Source organism: Scomber scombrus, chromosome 15 (assembly GCF_963691925.1).
Source record: "Scomber scombrus chromosome 15, fScoSco1.1, whole genome shotgun sequence".
Lineage (NCBI taxonomy): Eukaryota > Metazoa > Chordata > Actinopteri > Scombriformes > Scombridae > Scomber > Scomber scombrus.
Genome location: NC_084984.1, coordinates 18,623,077 through 18,648,897, shown reverse-complemented (window position 1 = coordinate 18,648,897; position 25,821 = coordinate 18,623,077). Strand labels below are relative to the sequence as shown.

The following is a 25,821-nucleotide window of genomic DNA, read 5'->3' as shown; positions in this document are numbered from 1 at the left end:
GAACAAGTATATCAAACTGATGATCACAGTATTCACAGTAGAATTGCCATTGCTGTGTTGTAAGTGATTACTAGTCAAACACGTAGGTGCATCTCGCACCTCCTGATAAACCTGAGACCCGCCCTCTCTCACACTGTTCTCCATCTCTTTCTTGAATAAGTCCTTTGCAATGGTGGAGAGTGTGTGTGCATGTGTGTGTGCGTGTGTGTTCGGTGGCTTTTTGGCAGTAGGAAAACAAATCATGCGTTGAGTAGTTACATTATACAGATGGAGCCAAGGTCAACCTTTCATGGCTGTTTATTGTAGCAGAAACCGCTGCTGGCTGCTGCTCTGTGTGGGATGTATTGCTTGAGGAGTGCACAATGCTGTGAGACTCAAAACTAAACAACAAACTCCTTAAACTGACAAAAAAATGTTGGAAACTAACATATAGATAACATACAATAAATAAATCTTGAAAGTACATAATTTGACCATCCTCACAGCTTAGAAAACTGTTGCTCATGATCCAGTTTAATAATAGAGACTCTTTCCATCTCGGTAAAGTGGCATTGATGATTAGCTCTGGTCGTGACCTCACTGTTTTTAATGGCCTTGAATTGTATACAGCATTAAGCTAATAGGCTATAATTTGTAGTAATCAGTTCTCAGGGAGAAAAAAAACACACATTGCTAACATGGTTTGCCAGTTGAGGCTTAATCACGCACTCCAGAGTAATGTTTGCAGAAATCAGATGTCTTTAAAAAGATTAGAAATAAATCCACCCAGTTTAATGAGCTAATTGATTACTCATCCATTTTTATGCTTCGCCACTTCCCGGGAGTATTGTGTTTGTTGTCACTGCGTGGGTGGGAATGAAAAATTGAGGAAGAGGATCTTGATGAATCACGCAGATTATTGTATGAACACGAATGCTTTTATTAACATTATGTTACTGGCTGTGTTCCACGTAACTGTACTTCATGACAAAGAGTCTATAGAAATGTAGAGAAGGTCACGTTTGCTGTGTTAAAAAAATAAAAAATAAAATCCATCTCAGAGCTCATTTTTGATACTTTTATATTGCTTCACATTGTCCCTGAGGGGGCTTGCAAGCTGCCTCCCAAACCCCTGAGAGGATTTATGAGACACCTGGCCATCCATCTGAAAAAAAGGCTGTTTTCCTTCCTGAATTCCTCAGAAAGTTGGCTGTGAGAAGATGCCAGGTTCTATCAGTCAGCAGCAGTGTGCTGATGTGTTTTGACAGTGTTGTTTGTGACTGATGGGGTCCTCTGTTGGATGTATCCCGCTGTTGTGCTGCTGAAGTGATGGAGTGAAGAGTGACAACCAGACAGATAGAACACACAGTTTCCAACTGGTTATTTTTCTACCTGGGATACCGTGTTGGGTTTTGATAAAGTATTTTGTACCCTTTCTCATTCTCTCTGTGTGTGTGTGTGTGTGTGTGTGTGTGTGTGTGTGTGTGTGTGTGTGTGTGTGTGTGTGTGTGTGTGTGTGTGTGTGTGTGTGTGTGTGTGTGTGTGTGTGTGTGTGTGTGTGTGTGTGTGTGTGTGTATGTGTGTGTGTGTGTGTGTTTTCGTGTTGTGTTTACTAGGCCCTTTCCGTCAGAGGACACAGCTCTCAATGAGGATGATGTGTACCGGAGCCTTGAGGAGCTGGCAGAGTAAGTATGCATTCCATAACAAAGACACACACACAAACTTGTTTTTGTCACCTAAGGGGACATTGCATTGACTCCCATTCATTTTCTAAAGACCTCCCGTAACCTTAACCATAACAACACTAACATAAATTTCACCTGAATGCCTAATGGTTTACCTTGTAAGGAGCAGATTTTTGTACCCAGATTGATGCTGAGCACCTACGATATGACTGTGTAAACTAACACCTAATTAGGACAAAATATTTAAATTCCTTTAAAAAGTACCTTGGTTTAGCTGTTTGAGCAAACCATCAAGTTGTTATTTCCTGCTGCGGAGGGACACTGACCTCATTTACAGTAAACGAGGTCCTAACTGTTGGGAACATCCAGAAAAGGCATTTATCTTTATTAGGTATGAATCCTGCTGATAATCCTAAGAATCAGCCAGAATCCACTGAAGTGATTAAAACATGTATAAAACCACAAAATATATGTGGTTTTATATGGGTTTTTTTATTCAAAATAAATGCAGATGAACTTGTGAATATATTAAAAAATCACAAATCTCTATTTCTGTCTATATACCACACTTCTCATCTTGTGATGTCTCAAAGTGAACCGTGATTGTCACTTCTTCCAATTTCTTCTAATTGGCTAATTACATAAACGCAGAGTCCTCTGTCACTCTGCCCGTTGCCATGGTGACACCAGCACTGCTCTGTCTTCTGTCCTGGCTGCCTCTCTGCCTGCCTGAGTGGCTGGCTGCATGGTTCGGTGTACGTTAGGTGGGTGGTTGGGTTTTTCTCTGGGTGTGAAATAGAGTCGCAGGGTCTCACAGTTGTCAGAGGCTCCAGCGGTGACAGCAGCCTCTTCACTCAGATTAATGGAGAATAATTAGTTAACCGCTCTGAGATGGGTGTCATTCATCACTGAAAGATAGAGGGTGAAGGAGAGGGAGATAGAAAAGGAGAGCGTGCGAGTTATAGATATATGCCAGCTGAATACATGATTGTGATGTTCTTTGGATGGGGGGATGAGGAATGTGCTCTTGCTAGAGGAGAGGAGTGCCAGCCAAGCAGGCTAATGCTGGATTAGAGTGCAGCTTAACCCAACATATGGCCCGGCAATCTTGGAACAGAGGCGTTTACCTTGAAAACGTAACTCAGTCTTACACAAAAAGGGATTCTGAATGGAGACTGAGAGTGTAGGAAATAATAAAAACATGTCAATTCAAAGATTGTATTACCTTGTGGGCTAGTGGTATAAAATATTTATATTCTGTGTAAAAACAATTAGAGGTTACCTAAATTTGTAAAGTGCAGGGGAAAGATCCTGTGATTATATTGGGTGCATGGTATCCTTGGCAACAAGTGCCTCTGAGCTCACCAGTGAAGAAAATGAAAGAATCTTTTGTAACCATATATATATATATATATATATGTGTGTGTGTGTGTTTACTGTATTACTTATATTTTCTAAAGGGTTGTTACACAGGTAGAACATGCAAACTCCACACAGAAAGACCCTGGCTGGGTATCGAACCCAAGACCTTCTTGCTGTGAGGCAGCACCACCGAGCCAGCGCGCTAGCCCCAGCAGCTGGTGGTTATGTCTTTTAATTAGCCTCAAACTTCTAACCTGCAAATTATCCTCTATCCTCTAATGGCTTTGTAACTATGGCAGCAGCTTCAACAAGCCTGAAGCTTGAGTTGATCTGTTTTTTCCGGACTGGTCAAAGGTGTCGTACACGATGCTTCTTGTGTAACCTGTAGGTGCAGAGGGCTGGGTCGTATTGAATTAATCATGCCTCTCTGCAGCACGGCTGATCTTGACCTTTTACAAAGACCATGTGTGCATTTTGTTTCATCGATGGACACACACATAATTGATTCATCAGCAGGTCCTGCACCTAATACAGTTAGACACACTTAGCACACAGGCCACACTAGCAATGACCCTGCACTCAAAGACTAATTAATTAGCCTGAAATATTGATGCATGCATGATTTACGACGGGCACATGACTGAACTGTAAGAGTGAAGGAGAGGAGAATGAGGATCTAACCATAGAAATACAGTAATAGTCATTTTAATGATGAAGTTCCTTTAAAGAGTTTCCAGTAGGAAGAAAATAACACAATAATGGGACATATGTCATAAAAACAATAAACAAGTAAGAAATAAAACAGCAATACCATCAGCAATGATAGTTTGGTGTAGAGCAATAAAGCTGCACGGAAGATTAAGGCAGCAATATTCTAGTAAACATCAAAAATCAATAAAATGGCATCATTAAGTTCAGTGGTAAGACAACAAAGGTTATTAAGTGCGATGGCAACCAATCTATAGAAATTGATTTTTAGGTGAGACTTAAAAACAGAGATCATGAAGGCAGACCAAACATTAAATGGAAGATTCCTCCAGCAGCAAAATTTCGATCAACGTTTCAGTTTGGTCTGGAGCCACCAAAACATTCAAACTGATGAACCTCAAAGGCCTCTCAGGACAGATGGAAGTTCGATTTTCACTAATGTAAAGACAGTATTTCAAGATATGACTCATTAAATAGATAGTTTTTGTCAAAGTAGTTTCAGGCGAGTCGCTTGGCCTAAACTGTGACAGAATGTTGATGGTTGACTGTGTATCATTTTAGAGGGTTAGTAGAGGTCACTTACCTAGCTGGATGATTTCCATCATGTCAGAAGAATTCATGTAAAGTGAGGTGGATTCCGGCCGTGGGCTGTCAGTATAACACTATAAATATATGGCATGGAGATTCTATGATAAGTATGTATTTGTGAAACATGCTCCAGATTGCTTTCTGCTTGACCATATCTGTTTACAGGAGGAAAGTCAGGTAGAGGCCATCTTCTACCTAATTGAGGTCTCTTGGATTAATGTGCTAAACCCGGGCCTTGCTTCCCCCCTCTAACTTTGTAATGTCAAGTCTTCACATTGCTTAACTCACAGTCCTCCCTGTCTGGAATGACTCCATCCTGGAGTTGACAAAGCATGAAATGGGGGTGGATCGGGCACAGTTGCCAAGGGACTTTTTCCTCTCTCAAAGGCACACATAGATTTCCATTCCAAAGCAAGCAGTGTCACAAGCCCTTTGTGTCACTCTTACAGTTTATTTTGCTCCATTAATCCCTCGAGCAGGTTGCCATGAAGAGTCAATAGCTTGGAAATGGATTGAGCTCACTGTAGGTATTATCTGTTGGGGGGTATGAAGCTTTTACCTTTTTTAAATTGAACATTCTTTTCCATATAACCACATTCAGGATAGACTAGTTTGTAAACAGAGATGGCAAATTTGTGTAAGTATTATTTTGTTTTCATTGTACAGTAACCTGTAACAATGGCTTTTTAGGATGACAACATCAGTTTGTCTGTCCTTTTTCAAAATGTCTTGCCAACTACGAGCCATATTACCTCTCCCTGTCTCCCTAACATTCCCCTTTAGACCAAAACTTTTAAATGTACATAATAACTGTAAGAATAAGATGCTATAAAATGTGCTGATCTGCTGATCACATTCATGCACCCAGAAGGATAAACCATTTTTAAATGTAAATCATGCTCCCAAGACGTTTCCCCAAGCACCACCGTCACCCTCTCATTTTTAGCCTCATTGCAGTTTAGGCTTAATGAATATCAACATATTGTGAGCTGTAGTGATCTTTACAAACCCTAGGTCTTTGTTTGTTTCCTTTTTAATGTTTTTAATTTGTCATCTATACTGATGCAGAGTGGCAGGACTGCCATGCTGTCAGGGGTTGATGTAGGAGCTACCAACACAGTAGATCACGATCTTTAAAAAAAAACAACCTCCAGTATTAAGAAAGACATAATATTATTTTAATAGAGACCTGTAAGGCAGCCAAGCCTTTGGGGGCATATGCTCAGTAGCTCTGATATGGTGAATCACACTATGTCCCTCCTCTGCACTGATGTAACTCTGTGTCATTGAGGCCTTAGAGCAGAGGCTACTGGGCTGATTGCGTGCAAGCCTAAGTGACACCCTGTGGCCTGTCACTGTGTAATCAGACAGAAAACTAGACCTAATTCATGATTCCTGAGGACTCTACTCCCACTCTCTATCTCACTGCTGCATACACATGCACAAACACACACCTACACACACATACATGCCTTTATATGTTATTTATTTATGTCCACCAAGGGCCACAGTTGTGCTACATTGGCAAAGAAATATTTCCATGTTACTCTAATCACACACACACAGACACAGACACACACACACACACACACACACACACACACACACACACACACACACACACACATCCACACACACACACACACACACACACACACACACACACGCACACACACACACACACACACACACACACACACACACGTACATTTCTGAAACCCTAGCAGCTTGAAACCATAAGTCAATGCCATGATATCACTCAGCTCATAATAATTAAATGTTCTTTGTACTGTACATCAGCCTTCAAAGTAAAGTTACAAGGTGCTTTACATGAATAAATCAATATATAAATCTTGAAAAAATACCTCAAGCCTACAAATGGTGGCAATATGAAATAAAATCAAGCAATCTAAAATACAAAAATGAAATAAAATAGAAGATATAGAAATATAAGATAAGATAACCCTAACCTGAATCCTATTCTACCCCTCCCATTAGCCTTAACCCTAACACTGCAAGAAATGAGGAGCAGCCAAGATGTCCTCACTATCAAAAAGCTCAAATTAGTCCTCACAAACATATAGACACAGCAGCACCGACACTCACAAACCTCAAGCTAACAAGGCCCTTGAACATTTTGAAAAAAAGAGCATGTTAGTTTTAATTAGCACGCCCTTTGTCACAAGCCCTTTGTGTTACTCTCGCAGTTTATTTTGCTCCATTAAACCCTCGGGCAGGTTGACATGAAGAGTCAATTGCTTGGAAATGGAGGGAGCTCACTGTAGGTATTATCTGTTGCAAGGTATGAAGTCACTGTTTTTTAAATGAAGCTTTATTACCACATGACTACATTCATGATAGACTAACAAGGCCTTTGAACCCTTTGAAAAAAAAGTTTTTTTTCATTTGCACAAACCTTTTTGGCTCTATAAAACCCAGTACAATATGTGGATTAGGTTTACAGGTTACTACATTTAAGTTTAGGATCAATACATATTGACAGTGAACACAGACAATCAGTTGATTCATGACATCACCAATTAGCAATCTGTTGGTTGTTTCAGAATTTGGAGACTCTAAAACAATCAGGAAAAGTGAAAGCCGATACACGGTCATTAGAATACTCATTTCTTTGACCAATTATAGTCAATTATGTCAATACAGGTTTTGCATCAGTACAATTTGTAACTGTACTGATGCAGTAGAAAACTCTCTCCTGATTCTTATACTACATTGCTATTGTCAATATGAGTTTTGGAAAAATCAATGTAGACACTGCATTAAGATAAAAGCAGACAATTAGGAAAAGGGCATAATCAATCAAAAATAAAAGCCACAATAAGGGGAAGGGGTTTCGATTGCTACCACATCAGTGTTATGTTCTGAAGCAATCAATCAGTAGTCACCATTATGAATTATGAAAAGCATTATGAATCTTGTTCAAATTTCTGGGATTGATTGATTGGATCAAATTAGCATTATGCAATGACAAAATCACCAATAGAGAAATAGGATGGGGCTTAAATGTCCTTATTAATCAACAGAAAATATTCCCTTGAGTCAGATACCCCATCATGCAATCACTAATGCCACAAGTCAGGATCAATAGATATCGAAAACCAGCATTGGCCAAAGGGCTGGTTGCTGGCTACGGATTAAAAAAACAGAAACACATAGTTTTGTTTTTTTTCTTTATAGTCCTCTGTTCTTGTACTGTTTAGTACAATATACTACTTAATAAAAACAGTCTCTATTCAGACTGCCCCCCATGCTCTCCCTGGAGATGCCACTCCTCTAAGATATCTCCATAAGTCATATTCATATCAATGCACTAGACCTCTCTCATATAATACTGTCTCTGAGGGACTGGAGAAAAATGAAGTACAACATCTGCTTCCCCAAAAATTTCCTGCCATATGTGACACATCAAGTCTCTGTGGAGTTTACTCCAGTCTCAGAGTTCAGAGAGAAGACACTGATGGGACAGTGTCTGCCGGCCGTTGTCTTCCCACACACCGCCTTCTCAGTATTCAACATCAGCCGCTTCCCCTTAATGAAGGAAGAGGAAGCACATTGCTGAGAGTGAACCAATCCACCTCAATTAAAATTTCAAACAACCCCCGCATGGGCATGACGACGAAGCTGAATATTTGATTGAGGGCAGTTCTATCTTCTCTCATTTTTTTGAATCCCCTGTTCACACAGACAGTGGAGGAATAATTTAGCCATGATGGCAAGCACAGAAGGTCGTATGTAGTCACGTAAGAGAAGAGAACATTTAAAACAACTTGTGTTTTTTTTTTCATTACACTTACAGTATAAAACTTGTCATTTTTATTAAATGATTAATAAATTATATAAAATCCCTTCCAAATATCCCACTTTTGTGGCCTTAAAATGAAATTCATTTTTCTGCTCAGGTAGGAGCAAGGACAGCCAGGTTATGGCTCTCAGTTGGTGAGTCGAGGTGAAGTATCTTCCTCAAGAATACTCAAACATCTGTGTGCTGGACATCAAATACAGATATATTTGGATGAGGCACTATTCATCCAAGAAAAGAAAAAATCCTCTTTTCGTTTGCCCCCTCTCAGGCTCAAGGACATTTAAGCAGGACAGGCACTTGCCCAGCTTGAACCCTGGCTATCCTTTTCTGAGCATGTGCAGGCAGTAGAGATTGGCAACTCTTGCAGTACAATCTTTATTTATTTATGGTATTCATTCATTTATTTCCCAAAGTTACCAAAAAACATGTTTTTCTTACTAACCCTTTTGGTATGTCCTAAATGATCCAAAGCACATGATGGATTATCTGTCTAGACATGCACCTAATGCAAGACTGGGGTATTTTTTTATCCAAAAATTGAAAGGGTCAGTTCACCCAAATTGTTAAACCCCTAGTGGAATCTAACCATACAGATGGCTCTGACCATATTTGCTCAGATTTGTTTTGAAATATCCAATTTCTTCACCCAACTCAGTACAAAGGAGATTGAATGGGAATGAATGGGACTGTGTTTAAACAAGCAGGCAGTTGCCAAGTTTGAACCCTGGTATTCCATTATTTATCATGCAACTCCTGCCACCTTTATTTATTTACAGTGTTTAGTCTTTTATTTCCTTTTTGGTGACTTAACGCCCCCATGGCTGTTAACTACATGGCTGTTTGCCCAACTGCCATTGCTCGGCATATTCCTCCACTGGCTCAGTACATTTCCCAAACAGTATAATAAGAATAGAGGAAAATATGGTGATAGCTCTCAGAGCATGAGGAGCTTTCCCAGAAGACGCTCCTCTCCACACCGTCTGTGCACTACTGGCTTCTTGCCTAATTAAAAGGTCAGTTAGCTTTGTGGGTGCCAAAACAACAAAAACACATACAAAAAGGGATATGCCACTCAATAACTAAACTAAGTAGAGGTTTGTGAACATCAGGTACCATGTCCCCTTGTCTGGAACACCAATATCACTATTCAGGCAGTGCTCATGAAACATAAAGAGCTCATTCTGGTTTGACTGCTCAGTACCTTTCATCTGTCAGAGCAGTTTAAAATGGACATAATGTGCTTTTCTAAGCAGGGTATTCATCCGTTGAGTTGAGGTTGTGTTCATCTAACACACTGTGTGTTTGTGCGTGTGTGTGTGTGTGTGTTACCCCAGTGAGCATGACTTGGGCGAGGATGACATCTACGACTGTGTGCCGTGTGAGGACGACGGGGATGACATCTACGAGGACATCATTAAGGTGGAAGTACGACAACCCATGGTGAGACCTTTGTGTCACAATCTCTGTTTGTTTTATCATTAATGGTGTTTTCTGTGTATCATTGATGATGTGAATGTCTCAGGTGTTTGTGATTGGATCTGGTTTCATTTTTTGATTGGTTGTTGCATATCGTGAATCTGACACCTGGTGAAGGTCTATAAAGAGTTGTGTTTTCAATAAATTTGGTAGTGACAGTGTGCAGGACTTTTCTTTCTGCATTATTTCATTTCCCTGCACACTTCATTTTATTACATGCAAATTGGAAATCTCTTATTACATCGAAATGTAGTCTCAAGCATATAATGAGCAAATAGTTCTAACAAGAAGAAACACAGACTTCCACCAACTTTTGGCTTACTTTGACTTCACTTTATCATGACAGTAATGTGCATTTCTATGTCTCTTGGGCCGTCGTATTTGCATGATGTCATATCTCTAAACTCGCATAGATGTCTCTTTCATAACTGGTGATTCATTTGACTTCTGACTTGCACTGCTTTACCTTTCTCATGCTGCAGATCAGATACATGCAGGTGAGTGCGGCTGTGCTTATGACTCACCCTGTCAGCTAACTTCCTCCACTGTTTCATTTTCAAACAAACTCCCAGCATCCCAAGAGAATGACCCGCCAATTAGATCGGTGACCCATGCACTAGGGCAGTGGAGACCCCATCTGGTGCAAAAGTTTGACTCAGTGCCCGTGGGAGACGCCCGTGACATGGTGACTGCAGTGTTAACTGACGTCACCGATGACTACTAGATGCCACATCGAGCCAAATAAACATTACCCTGTTATAACTTGTTATAACTGATTCTGATTGGTTGATTGCATGGTGGATTAAGGCCTGGATTGGACATGGATTTCTACATTGTTATCCTAAAATGTTGTATTATCAGTACTGGTTATCAAGAGCCAAATCTGTTCAAGGCGGCTTAGTTATTTATTCCCCAGTCAGGCTTCTCATATCACTGCCACAGTAAAGAAGATCTATGTAGAAACCATGGTCATTTGGGTGACTCACTCACTATACTGTAATACGCATTACAGTGTATTGTCCTTTCAAAGAATCAGCATGTATACACTATGTATGCACATGCAGAAGCTTACTCAGAAATCAGGTCTCATGAGAAAGGCTTTATGTAAATATGTTTTTATCTTTTCTCCATCACCCCTCCTTTACAGTATGCCTGCTTGCATGGCTCGTAACAACCAGTGATTCATTTACACCCAGTATGCATACATACATACATACATACATACATACATACATACATACATACATACATACATACATACATACATACATACATACATACATACATACATACATACATACATACATACATACAGAATGCCTTGGTCAGCCGGTCAGCCATCCAGCCCACACATGCAAAGACATACAAAAAGCTCATCAGCTCACATGTAATTCAGTATCATCGCCAACTCACTTGACTGAAGCCATAATAGCAACAACACTCAATATTACATTATTGTTACATTGATGCAGTTTAAGTGTAAATTGGTTGGAAAAGTCTGTCACGCACCGATTACACAAGTGAAGTGATTTTTCAAGAGTATGCCAACAGATTTTCATGCTGTTTAGAAATGAATAGAAACCAATTTCTGTCTGTAATGGTTGAATAAATACATTAAAAATTGGAACAAAGCAGCAAAATGCTGAAGTTTAATATGTATAACTTGCAGTAAATTGACTGAAACATGACAAACCTCTAGTATGATAATTCCCAACCAGTGCTGTCACTTTGTGTCTGCATTTTGACACAAATTTAGACACTGAAGGAAACTGATTTGAATTCAATTTGTACATAAATATCATGCACTCCCTTTTAGCTTTTTATATGAACATTATATCCATGAAAACACCACAAATTATATGGTCATGTTAAAAGCTGTTAACATTAACAGTGAAAGATTAAGGCAACAAATTATGGTACAAATAAGGAAATAGTTCATCCAGAATTATGCAGTTAAACTATTATTCTATTCTCACTATAGAAAATGGGTATGACAGAAGATGACAAGAGAAATTGCTGCTTAGTGGAGATCCAAGAGACTGAGGCCAAGTACTACAAGACTTTAGAGGACATTGAAAAGGTGAGTGTGTTTATATGTGTGTATATATGCAGTTGTGTGTGTTACTTACTATGTTTTTTCATCCTGGCACCAGCATGTTGTGTGAGAGTTTCCTTTCGCTACTTCTTCATTGGTGGCTCAGGCCCTTAGGTTGAGTCACAGCAGGGAAATGTCAGCTATTGGCACATTCATTGGGGAGCACAAATGTCACAGGAGCTGATCAATACGGTTATTATTGGCTCAGCCCACCACAGGGGACATTGATCCCTCGGGGCTTAAAGTACAGACACACACACATCACAGGCACGAAAACATACATACATGGACATACACGTACTGCTCTCACTCAAAGTGCTTCCCTGTAAAACAGCAACTTCTGAGTGCATAAGGAAACATACAATCACACACACACCAGCTTTCTCAGTGTGATAATGGATCATTATTGAGATCAGTGCTGCTAACACATCAGTTTTCTATGTTGACAGATTTGATTCGCAGTTTGATGGAGCGCCACAAATCATCCGCTCCGCTAATTTCATTAAACTAAATGTGTATCCTGTGTTTCCAGCGTCAGGCCAACACAAGCCTAAATGAGAATAAACAACCTTCTTATGATCAGAGGAGCCGTTGAGCTTAATTGAGTTGGGGTTAATAAAGCCTGTCAAGTCCTCATCGCGTCTTTGTGGATTTATTTCTTGTTATTATGATGATGGAATGTGACAACCATAAAACAATGTTAGAGAAAGAATAGGCAGCTTTTTCCTCTCAAAGCATAAGTGCAGTGTACATAACAGCTGTGCAGTATGTATTTATGGCACACAGTTATAACTTCAAACACCATGAACAACAATATGTTGCCATTTTTTAAAGAGTGTAGTCTGATAATGATTTCCTTTGCTGCTGCTTCTAAATCACAGATCAGCTTTATTCCATGTTTATTAAATATGTTGCTCACCACTCCTATTATACATATTTTCACTGATTTGTCACTTGTTTCTCTTAAAGAATTACATGATCCCTTTGAAGCATGTCTTGAGTCCACAGGACATGGAGGCTATCTTTGTCAATCTCGAGGTGAGTAATCGGTCAGGCAAAGAAAATTATGTCTATACAGTATGGATGTGTTGCACACCAAGTGAATAATTCAATATTCGCATGGATGGCTGGATGAATGACAGGATATGTTGCATGTATATTAGGACTGTAACAGCACGCACAATTCACGCTTTGATATGCAGTGAGACATTTATTTCATGGTTCAGTGTTTTCATCCCAGTAATGAACAACTAAAGATTCATTTTCATGCCTTTTGCAAAAACTTCTACATTTAACAGTCGCTCAAGGGCAATAATTATTGCTGTACAACTTGCATTTGGCCAGTAGTTTATTTGCAAGAAAACAAACAGTAATGGCTTAGTATTACTTAAATCTCAAGGATGTACTATAGAATCCAGTGTCCTGCCTGTCTTGAGCGATTTATACTCCTACAATGCTGTCTGAAACTATAGGGAGAGGCTGCTCACAATACCACAGATTGAGGAACTTCCTCTCTTGTTTTTTCAGCTATTCATTTATGTTGACATTTACAGTATCATGACATACTGATGTTGCTAACTAAACTAGCAGTGATTAGCAGGATTTACATCAACAAGCTTCAGGAGATTTTTTCTAACGTTACTTTCTACACAATGTCAATACCTAGACTGATGTACTAAAGAGAAATTATTTGAATAATAAAGAACATCAAACTATTTAATTATGAATACATACACCTAATGTACTGTACATTCCAGGAAATAACTATATACTATAAATGTATGTAACTGTGTATAAAGGAAGTAATAAAGATTAAAACACCAATTCTCTTCACTCAGGATGTCATCAAAGTCCACTTTGCCCTCCTGCGAGCCATCGACTTGAACATGGTTAGTGGAGGAAGTGGCCTGGGAAAGATCTTTCTTGACTTCAAGGAAAGGTTGGTAAACTGAGTTTTGTTTGTGGTGTAGGTCTATGCACATGTGCATGCTAGGCTTTTTTTAGGTAATGTAAAAATCCACTTAGAGTTGAAAGGTAGCAGGAGGCTGCATCAAGTTGCAGTTTCCACTGATCAGTCAGAGGATTAATGGGATCAGTCCTCAAAGAATAAGTCGGTTAAAACCAAACATGTTAGAGGAAAAAGCTGAGAGAGCAAAGTAATCAATTCCATTCGGCCAAAAACATCAGAGCAAGTCTGCTCAAGATTGCACACGCTTCTTCTGGTAAACAACATCGGGATCTCCAATAATGTGGATCTCCTTTAGTGTGGTAAATGCATTCTGCTGCCACTGCAAGAATGTCCTCGTCATTGTTTATGTTTTGTCTAAAATTTTTATTCTACGTTTTAAATTCTTGAAATGAGTGAAACCACAACTCAAAACTAAGTGCAGACAAAATAATTTACCCATTTTTTAATGGAAATCAACCCCCAAGTTTTTCTTTGTTTTTCTTTGGTTTTTGGATTCTAGTGCAGCCACCTGTCCTGTCTGTTCAACATCCAAAATTCTTTAGACAAGTACACTTTATTGGGAACAGGATGAAGTATTCTTACTGCACTGGCAGAGCATTTCACTTACTTTGGAAAATAGGGTTTTTAATTATAGACAGAAATGACATGATGAGAGAAAGATTTCTGCAGTGTGGGTATTACAGGAAAACAGGGCTTTCTCTCTCAGATAGATCTCTTGCCCAGCTGCTGAGCAACATGTGGATAATTTGCATCCCTGAGGGGAGTGGTGATTTGCCTCCCTGCTGGGCTGAGCGAAACTGCTTCACAGGTAGTGGTAATGATGGTGATGATAGGTTCTGGCCCTGGTCATGATTCCACACACAGCCATTGATATGACGCAGTCCTCAAATTACATTACTGCAAAAGTGAGTCACACACTGCAGTGTGTGTGTGTGTGTGTGTGTGTGTGTGTGTGTGTGTGTGTGTGTGTGTGTGTGTGTGTGTGTGTGTGTGTGTGTGCGTGTGCGTGTGTGTGTGTGTGTGCCTGTTCTTGCCGGCGTATTACATATTGTATTTCTCTCCACAGTGATCCTAGCACACATTGTGTTTTTTTTTACCCTACCAACGTGAAACAAACAGTCACAGTATTCCTTTGGGCAACGTCGGTTTGCATAGGTAATAGGCTCATTGCATCCTTAAGCCTAGAGGGCCATGTAACACAAAGTTATTGTGACACGAGAGACTCCCTTCCTGCTTAATAGACAGAGGCAGGCACATACTCTTTCCCTCTATCTCACACACGCATGCACACACTCCTGCTGTATCTTCTTCCTCTCTGATCTGATTGAGCAGTGGTTGGGAATCTTCACTTGCACGCAATCCCAGATATAGGTCCAGTTAGTCAAAGGTCCCCTGCGAAGCACTGGGAGGTTGTTGATGGCACATGAAAGCTCACAGGAAGCATAAAGCATATAGAGAGGAGTGACCAAGTTCAGCAGGAACACTAGTTTCAACAGTTCCATCAGTTATATAGATGGTATTTACTTTGTTTTTCTTGTGAATGTGATTTTAGCCCTGTTGAGTTATTCTTTGTTGGTCTTTTTTGGTCATCTGGAAGAGGGTCTGTCTTTCTCTAACCACTACATGGCCTAAAATATCTGTACAACTGTATATCACACACATATGTAGTTGTTGAACATGGATCTGGTTTTGTGTGTGCACGGGGGTATTGTCACGTTGAAACACGAAAGAATCTTCCCCAAACTTTGAAGTACACCATTGTGTTAAATATCATTGTAGCATTAAGATTTCCCCTTAATTGGAACTAAAGGGCCTAACACAAACTATGAAACACAACGTCAGACCAAGCATACCTTCTGACTGTCTAGAGAACCTTTTTGATCCCTGACAGAAATATCAAGCATTTACCTTCTATTCATAAACAAATTACCTGATGACATTGTTCATATTTACCTTCAGCGACATTCTCCAAAATGCGACGCACGGTTATTTTAAGAACATTATTCATTAGATTTGCAGATTCAGTGCGTCACAGGCTTTGATTCTCTGCGTGTGATTGACATATGCACCTGCCTCATAATGAGGCACTCCTGCATCTTGTCTCTCTTCGGCGATAAACAACAGTGACCAGGGGATTTGGACTCGCACAGCACCGCTCTCATCAGGCATCTTGGCAAATTTCCTGCGGACCTGGCTTGGCATAATTAATTTGGTTTCTATGCTTGTAAGTCCCAGTGACCTTTACAACAATGTGCTTGTATCTTTTTTTTTCCCTCACGTCGGCGCAAAAGATGAAAAGCCCTTTTCCCTATTTGTCATTGAACTGAATGCCATGCTGAAAATGTCACTGGTTTATCTCAACGGCTTCTCAATTCTGAAGTGGCAAGAACTGGGGCTGAATGGGAAAAGTGCACTCGGAGGAAGTTCAATAAACTAAATGAGCATCTAAGTACCCTCCTGTTGATATCCTCATTTGCGACATTCCCCAACTCATTTCCGGAGTAATCTGGCTCCCCGATATCCTCGCAGTGCCTAATCATGGCCGCACTATGAGGCTCTTTATTGGAGGTCTTTGCTCTACGTTCTCCTCCATTTGCTGTGTGCTGGATATGTTGAGTGGAGGTGAGGGGGTCCCAATGCCATGTGTCAGAGAATATTAGCTGGCTCCACAGCCTGTCACTTCAGGTTTGCTGGGAGATTTCCTTAGTCGCCTGGCTCGGCTCGGAGGGCTCCGCGAAGGTGGGGGGTGAAGGCCCAGGGCGCAGTAACGCAAAATTGCATTTTCCGTGAAATAACATGCATGACAGCATCCTCATTATGAAAGAGGCTAGCACAGCAGGGCGATATAACCGCCGCTGAAAAGACTATAAACAGCAAGTTTTTCCTGCACCAGCAAACTTCGGGACTCAAAGGAAAACAGCTAGACTCAAATAACTTCGATGTTTAGAGGATGCTGTAATATTTCTTATTTCCCTTGTATTCCACTTTTTCAATTTTTAACTGCTGTAGGTTTTATGGCACAAGTGAAAACTTCCCAATTGGCCCTACTATGAGAGAGAAAGGTCAGCTTTTATTTGCCAGGTAACAGTTCAAATGCAATGACGTCCCTCCTACTGGTTCAGAAACTGGGAGAGTTGCATGTTCGTTGTCTCCCTGAACACAAAATCCTCCATCATCAGTTGCTATCTTTATATGAGAACTCTAACATGATTGATCTTTCTATTTTTAGTAATAAGTGGAAAATTGGCATTTGCTGAACTGCACAAAGAAAGAAAACTAGAATCATTCAGATCATGATTCCTGCATTGTAGCAAACACTGAATCTTTGGGATTTCAGATGATTGGTTTTATGACTCTGAATATTCTGCAAGAGATGTTAAGATTATCAATTCAATGCATTTTGAAGCTCTGATGTTCAAGGTTATATGTTTCATTTTTGAAAAAGCTAATATAAAGATTCATCAGCTCAGACTATCCAAATGAACATCTGTAATTTAATTAACATACAGAAATATGTATTCAAATTTGTGTTGTTTTTCATAAATATACTTGTATTTTAGATTCAGAACATACGTAATTTAAGCAACGGTGCAAAGAGAAAACAGGAAATGACGACTTGTTACCTCTCACTGTGATGTGTCCAGATGTGTTGTCAAGTAAAGAGCATGCTTATCACCATGTGATGGACTAATTAGGGGTGACTGGGCAGAGAGCGGATGCATGCTGCAGTGTGCTTGTGTGTCATTAGCCATTTTGTTCCACAGCCTGTTTCAGGGAAGTGTGCAAAGAGTCTAACAGGTCTAACAGATCTCTCAGTTCTCCGATGTCAGGCTGTTATATATTTACAAACTGTAAATAAAAATTTACAAACTGTAAATATATAACACGTTTCCACAATACATGGCGTTTTAATATCAAATTATTGATTTACTAGTTGGGTGTGATTTATTGACCCTGGTTGTGATATTGTAGTGTCAGCATCTCGGAAAGGGATTTTTTCTTTTATACACTATAGCCTTACAAGGTGTCATGTTTTTCTACTATTCAGTGTATTTACTGCTGATAAGAAAATAGCAGGGATGCATGTAATGTGCTGATCCTTTGTTCATGTGACACAGGGCAATTATAAAACTATCATCCAAAGAATTATATGCACTGTTGTTATATTTAATAGTTATATTGTTGTATTTTTCAAGCTCCATGAATTATAGCCTTTTTGAACCCCTGTCTGAAAATGAATCTAAAGTAACCAGCCTAACCATTTTAGAGGTCTAAAAGTCCTATAGTGATATCACTATCGTTATCTTGTTTCTGATAAAAACTACAGAACACATTTTTATAACCTTAGCCTGAGAGTTTTCAAGTGAAACTAGTGTTTTATTCATTTTTTGGCCAGCTAAGGTTCAAATAAGCTAAAGCTAAGCTACGAACAAGCTAAAAAAAAACCTTTGACATATTACCACCACAGAATGCTGTTGGCTAACGAAACATTTGTGTATTTACACATCCAGCTAACGCTTAGCAACATTAGCATTCATTTGGAGTCGTGTTTTTGTCCACCTGATCAATTTAAGTCCAATATTCACTCTACTTATAGCTTGGATTTTGTTTCTCCTAACTCTTAAGGAAAATATCTGACTCATTAGCTTAGCTGCTAAATTTTCCACTTTATTCTCAGACTAGTCGCTAACTTTGTCTGCCAACCGCTGGGTGCCTGGCAGGTAGTCTACGGTGGGTTTATTAGACTTTTTTGACTGAAAATGAGGCTGATTAGAACCTACCACACAGTAAATATGCTATAAAAAAACAACTGTATCTGCTCAAAGAGGCTAAAACTCATCATCATGGTCGTGACAATCTGGTTTGACATGGTTTTGTTTGCAGTTGGTCGAAACTTCAGAGAACTGAGCCCCCATGCAGCGGAGAGCAAACTGCTTGCTCCAGGCACACAGTGGTACACATTAAAAGAAACATTGTGAAACATCACAAGTGCACATCACACACTGAAGGACAAAGGATAGCCTTCTTTTAAAACCAGCTAACAAATCACTCTTTTTAATCATTCACCATTGAGTTTTCACCATTGATGTGATTAATGGTGGTCCTTTTGAGTAAATTATCATTAATAAGGCCACACACTTGTAAGTTAGCAGTCAAAAAGCCACAAGTTTTAACCGTCACATATTGTACAAGAAACCCCCAATTTTGAGCATCTGCTAGCTGCATATCCTTTGTTTCACATTTATTGTGTATATTTATATTAATCTATGCCACTTTTTCCTGAATATTAATTATTATATTACTTTTAAATTGACAGTCAATAATCTCCTACATCACTTTTACTCTTAAACTCCCATGACAATTTACATCCCAAGCTTTAGCCCGAGCACTAACTTGACATTCCTGTCATGTATTTTTTTTAAAAGAAGACCTTCATGTCACATTATGTCCTGATTACTTATTATATGACGGGTGTCTCTGGCACGTGCCCCTTAAATCCTTGCTACGCTGCACAGTCCGCTTGTTTTTCTTCTAATTGATCAAGACCCCCATTAATCTCAATCACTTTGCCATCCTGGAGGAGCAGGAGCTGTCTCCCCGAGTGTGGATCAAGTCTTAATCAGGGGCTTGTTAGCCCCGGGCCAGTTTAAGAGAGGGTAGAAGCCTCACTGCAGGGGAGCCTCACTCAAGACTCCAGTGAAGCTCCTGTGATCATCACCGGTGGATGTTTGTGTGGTAGAGGATGAACAGCTGAGGAACGGGTCAGATCGAAATGCAGCTTTTAAGGAGATTTTGGTCCAGTGTTCAGATTTCCACCTCTGGCAAAACATGACACTGAATCATACATTTATAGCCTGAGCGTTATAGAACTCCTAGGGCAGAATAATTAATTTAAAGACATGCTTTTGTATTAATAATGTTGATTCATAAGTTTGTACTTATGTGTTTTGGGAGCAGCAAACTCAAGCTGTGGAACATCTTTAAAATCTGTTTACATTCATATCAAAATAAGTCTAATTACACATGGCATTTTGGATGCTATTAAAACAGTCAGTGTTTGTGTTAACCATGCTTAAAATAACAAGACTTAATTATATACAGAGCTCATTTATATACTCATATACTCATGTTTGTTAGTTCCAATATTCCTGAATATTAAAACATTGTCCAAATAGAGTAAAAGCTCAATATCTAAACCAATATGTTGCTTTCAAAAGAGTTAAGATTTGAAACTTGAAGTACATTATATAAAGGTTTCTCTGTGTGTGTATATAATGAGTGAAAAGAGGAATCCATGTTATCTGGCAGTAGCTGCTCCTCTGCTACGTCATACAAACTTTCCCCGGTCGTTGTGTTGCAGTGCTGCTCTTGTCTGCGTCACAGATCTATCAGAGGCTTGATTAGACTTCAGGGTGCCAGCTCTGTGCACCGCCTCTCCCCCACTGAAGATTCAGATTAAGAGACCGCAGTGCCAACTCTACTGGGGGGGATGTTGGGGGGTAGCACTACCAGCCGTGCCAATGCCCTACTTTGACTCAGTGAGTAAGCGAGAGGAATGTGTGCCATGTGCAGTGGCATCCTCCAGGCAAGATGACTTTGAACTCCCTCCCAGCTGAACCCACAGATCTGTGTCAGGGTCCCATTGTAATATCTAATGAACACGGCCTTCATATCCTCACTGCTCAAAATTAAGAGATTTTTTTCCCCCTCTCACGCTGATAAGAGGAACTCTGCAAAACAGCTGATAGAAAGCGCTGTGTTTCATTAGTGTGCAGTGATTACAGCGAGAGGATGCCGCCCCTCCAAATATTGCCCAGGGATCAGAATCCAGTCATTACTTATTCATAATATTCACATATATTACTAATCATAATACATTTATTCACATATTCATTTATTGGCCCCCTGTAGTGCAGAATGACTCTCACACTGACCCCTCAAATTGTGTTATTAATCTTAAAATTAATGTGCGCTACATTGCCTAAACCCTCCAAGACAGTTCAGAGCTAATTATGGACTCAAACAGCAATCTCCTTTTGTCTCAATGTTTTTACGAAGATATGATATATTTCTAACATTTTGAAAATTAAGAATTGCCTCATTAGTCCTCATTAAGCCTCATTTTTGAGATTGTTAACAATACACTGGGCTTTGAGCAGGTTTTATGAGCCCATGTGGCGTAAAAATGTTCCCATACTCTTAGACAAGCAAAATATATCTAAATCAAAATCTCAGCAGCGGTAGATTTCTCTCAGTGGACATTAATGTTTCATTATTTGGAGCTTAAACATTTTTAAGATGTGTTCAGCTGCAGTTGGTCTTCTGAGAGTGAATGTAGTTAAAGCTGTCAAATGAAATGTCTGTAATCAGTGGGCCAAAGGCTGTGGTTAGACTTGTCTTTTCAATACTTTTGTGATTGATTGAACAAACTGGGTCTTTACTCACTTTCCTTTTTACAGATTCCATTACTATGAGGGAAATACTGTATGTGTTTAATGATACACAGTGATGTGTTTGGATTCTTCCCACATCACTGTTCAATGTCCAATCTCCCCTAAGATATAAACAGAACGTGAGTGTGACCACCGCAGGGTGGAGTCTGTCTCTTCTGGTCACAGTGTGAATAGATCTGACATAATAAATCCTTTATGATCACATAAAGTTCAGTCATGGCAGTATTTAGATTAACGATCGATTTGTGTCCCTCACCAGGTTATTGATCTATGGCCAGTACTGCAGCCACATGGAGAACGCCCAGAAGACACTGGATGAGCTAATAGCAACACGCGAAGACATTAGGATTAAAGTGGAGGTAAGTGTGTAGAGGTAGTATTGTTCACCACTGCCCATTGATTTATGTGCAGGAATAATACACTACGCTGTAGAAAGTCAATACAAGCTTTTACTTTCAAACTGAGGGAGAATAAAGGAGCAGATAGGGTCCGAAAACCTATAATATGTAACTTAAATCAACCTCATGCCACCAGCCTGTTCAGATACATAGTATATAGTAACCATTATACTGTTTATATTGCCTCTATGTTGCATTAATAACACATTCATGTTACAGCTGTACAACAGGAGCAAATTGATAATATGTAACTTCTTTTATTTAAACTTTTTTTTACTGTAGTTTCTTATATCTTCTCATTTTTACTACGACGTTTTCAAAATTAAATAAACAGGACAGCTACAGTAGCATCTAAAATAATGCAGCTGTGCTCCATGGAGCTCATGCAAATACAGTTTATTAATCTATCTGACATCCTCTTACAAAATCACGACACTTGCATGAAAATTCACTCTTGAATAAATGGTTGTTGTCAATGTTTTCAATGCGTTTGCCGTCATCATACGGAAATTGTGATGAAATCAGAGAGGCAAATAATGTAATTTATAAATATGCCCTCAGAACTATTTAATTAATAATGATGTAATAATATGTTACATTGCACATGATTGAACATGGCCCTTTTACATACAAGGCTATAGTGGCAGGGTACAGTTGACTTTGTAGTGAGTGACTTTTCTTGTTGAAAAGGTTGCATTCGATTTCTGATTTAAGTCTGGATGATAATCTGAGTCCATTTGTGCTGCAAGAGCTCCCTCTTTGAGCACTGCTATTCCTCTCTACTAACAGATTCTTCAGTAGACTCTGAACTGATGGTAGCAGAGTGCTAACGCCCTCCTGTTATAGTGGGATTAAGGCGGATCAGAGCCTTAAGTTAGCAGGGCCATAGAAATGACACTGGGAGCTGTTGACAGAAAAAATGGGGTGATTACAGTGATGGTAGCTGACATTGAGATACTCTCTGTCAAAAAATAGAAGAGCTTTGTAACAGGGTAAAACAGCTTCTCACAGTCTCATTACAGAAAATAACTTGTATTTAAAGAGGGATAAGCTGTCCCTGTTACTGCACAGTTATAGAAACTGAATAAAGAAGCGCCTACGCAAGCCAGTGTGAGGGAGCCTTATAGGATGATACTAACAAAAGACAGTTTCTTATGGAGCCAATGCAGAGTTTATAGAAATGTATTCATTAGTCAGAGGAATTTCTCAGTCAGCATGAAGGGTAATTGTGTCACAAATGGCTGGCACAACCCAAGCTTTTGTGCCCTGAAAGAATAAACTGGCCTCGTTGTTGTTAGTGGAATGTCCCTTGAATGTGTCGCAGCAATGCAACAAGACACAATGAATTATTAAACACTGAATGAATGGTTGTTAGTAGGAAATGTACTATGCTGTATTATGCAATGTGTAATAATTGCCCTGCTGCTCGTGTCGTTGTTTCACAGGAATGTACTATGAAAGTGCAGGAAGGCAAGTTCAAGCTGCAGGACCTTCTGGTGGTTCCCATGCAGAGGGTGCTGAAGTATCACCTACTACTGAAGGTAGGAGACATTTGCCTGCAAAACCTACAATTCAGTCATTTTTACAGAGTTAAAACCTACAGAGAAAAAGTACATGAAACAACTAATATTTTAAAGCAAAAGGACCCTCAGAGCAGTTTCAGCATCTTTGAATGTTCCACAGCTTCTTTAATTTCTAAAGAGCAGGGTCCTCCATCTCTTTGATGAATGAAGCATATGGAATTTACTACTCCTCACTTTACTTTCCGGCTTTTAAACATCAAACGGTCACCGCCTATAGGCTTCAAAAGTTTCTCTGAAAAGTATTTGGCTTGCCTCTTTGTCAGGGACCGCAGCGGTAGTCAGGTTGGATTCAAGGCGTGAATCTTAAAGCTGCAACAAAGAAAAGTAAACATCTCCATAGAAACTTCTCAAACTGCACCTGCTGCTCCAGTTTGCCACCTCCTCATAGCTCCAAACCTCTGCCAAAAGTACAAATGTACTGGTAAAGCACATTTCATCCATGTTCTAAAAGACTCCTGCACTTCTTTGTCTGATATAACATCTGTACCTATCCAGAGTAATCTCAAACAAAATGAGATGGGTGTCTCCCTCTGTGCCTTTGAAGCATGTGCCATCATCATTTTTGGTGGTTGTAGCATTTAAAGGAGAGTTAAATGAACACATGCTGTTAAAGTAGACCACTTGTGATTTGCTGTTGTTTTAGTTTGAACAAATCATAAGATATTTTAATTACTATACAAAGCAATTATCTGACCTGATCACTACCATTATGTGACTCAGCATATTATAGCTCATCCAGTATATTACCCACTTGGCATGAAGTGTTGTGGTATATAGTCAGAGGACATCTTTCTCCAGATGTCTGTTTCTGTCATTGAGCTTTGACTAGTGACAGTTGTTCCTCTGGATTTGGCCGGTGCTGTCATTTTCCAGACTTTCAGCCTTGCCACATGAAATTGTGATCATTTCTGTCCAGTCCATCACCAGTTTGGGCACCAACTATTTAGCCCTTTTGGAAACTTTTATTGCAGTTCGTAGCTTTAACAAGTGTTTTGTGGTGCACACACATACTGCTACTTGGCATTTAACCTACTACAACTTGTGCTTTTTTCATTTATTCTTTCCATTATAGTTACTTTGGACTCTACTGTAAATATGTATGATGACATTTTTTTCAATCACAAATAGAAACTAACAATATTTGAATCACAGGTCCATCTTTTTGCTAGTTTGTAATAGGAAGAACAATATATATCAATTATCTTATCAATATTCTTAGTGTATTGCTGACTACACATAAAAACACTTATTTTATTCAGTTGTTTAGTGTCTACAATAGACAGTATAACTAATATAACCTACAATAGCTACAGTATCATTGCTACTGGGCCAATGTGAAACAATTATTTGATTAATTGAAGAATTGACTCAAAGAAAGTTTTAATAAATGGTTAATCATTTCAAATGATATATTTAATAAAAAATTCCAAAAATCTGCAGGATTCAGATGTGATTGCTCAGCAGCTTTTTTCCATCTCATATCTTTAGAAACAGAATACATTTGTGTTTTTCTAAATGCTGTTCAGACATAATAACTAATTATGTTATACTGTCTGCACTTTGGACATTTGTCCTTATTTGATGACATTTCCAATTAAGCAATTAATTGATTAATCTGATATATAATGTATCAATTAAATTACAATAAAAATAACAATTTACTCTTTCCATGTCCATCGATATGCAAATGCACATAATGTCTTCTCACATCTCAGTCAACATTTTGTGCCTTGAGCCTCTCCCGGTGTTCATGTAGAAAACAAGCTGGCCAATGTAACATGATTAATTGACTTTGCATCTCAATTATGGATGAGCATATGAGTTTATGATGCGGTGCATAATGGACTGGGGTGGGGGCAATTGTTTGCGTCAGGTGATTGAAGGTCTACCCACAGAGTGCTGTGACTTCTCTATTAGTTAGAATCGAACCCCTGCAGGAGTCTCAGCGAGGCACTGAGGTCAAATCAACCGTGCGCTAATCAGATTAAACGCACCCCATTTCACTGCTTCCCACAGCTTTGCAGTAAAACACTGTATGCTGTGGCCCAGGGGCATGTCACACTGACAAGTCCTGTTTGTGTGTGTGTGTGTCTGTGTGTGTGTGTGCCTGTGTGTGTGTGTCCGTCCGTCCGTCCATCCAGTCAGGCCTAAGGGCACATCTTCACTTGATGTTGCATAGATACCATCACAGTAGTGCTTCTGTATTAGTCATAGTGAGAACACTTTATGTACTGTGGCTGCTTTTAAATAAATGTGAATTCAGCAGAGTCATCTCAAAAGTAATTCTTCTAACACAGAGTTTGAATATCTGATTCAGTCAGGTGATGATATGTTTCATCTAAATGTCAGCGTATGTGTTGTACAGCAGGAATAATAGTCTCACTGATGCAAAATGAATAAACCATGACATTGAAAAGATCTGCAGAGTCAGCAGGTCTCTTAGATAACAATAAAGTGAATGGAGTTAAAATGGGGTCCACTAACAATAACTTTCCTCTTAGTTGTACTGGTTTGTTGGTGGGAAGCCAGTGAGGGATTATGTCTCTGTCCTTGCAATAATGACTGCTATTGGTTGTTCAGGGCACCTACACAGTGGGTGGGACTAGGGGTATGATATTCAACATGTTTACACCCTCTGGTGAAGCTCATTGCAAGGTGAAAAGCAGGCCATTTAAAAGGTCTGCTGAATATTCTGAATAAA

General features: G+C 39.4%; 2 protein-coding genes across 7 annotated transcripts in view; one reads left to right on the top strand and one right to left on the bottom strand.

Moving 5' to 3' along the window:
* LOC133994936 (leucine-rich repeat transmembrane neuronal protein 4-like) overlaps window positions 1–25,821 on the bottom strand; it is a 933,350-nt gene that overhangs the window by 709,701 nt on the left and 197,828 nt on the right. The gene's annotated exons all lie outside the window — the stretch shown is intronic.
* The window catches only part of vav2 (vav 2 guanine nucleotide exchange factor), a 187,890-nt gene that overhangs the window by 146,414 nt on the left and 15,655 nt on the right, over window positions 1–25,821 (top strand). For all 6 annotated transcript variants that reach the window (XM_062435263.1, XM_062435261.1, XM_062435259.1 and 3 more), the window contains exons 4-10: window positions 1,596–1,664; window positions 9,480–9,585; window positions 11,603–11,701; window positions 12,686–12,754; window positions 13,555–13,655; window positions 21,399–21,498; window positions 22,983–23,078. In XM_062435263.1, the coding sequence (XP_062291247.1) occupies window positions 1,596–1,664; window positions 9,480–9,585; window positions 11,603–11,701; window positions 12,686–12,754; window positions 13,555–13,655; window positions 21,399–21,498; window positions 22,983–23,078 (640 nt within the window). The remainder of the gene's footprint in view (window positions 1–1,595; window positions 1,665–9,479; window positions 9,586–11,602; window positions 11,702–12,685; window positions 12,755–13,554; window positions 13,656–21,398; window positions 21,499–22,982; window positions 23,079–25,821) is intronic.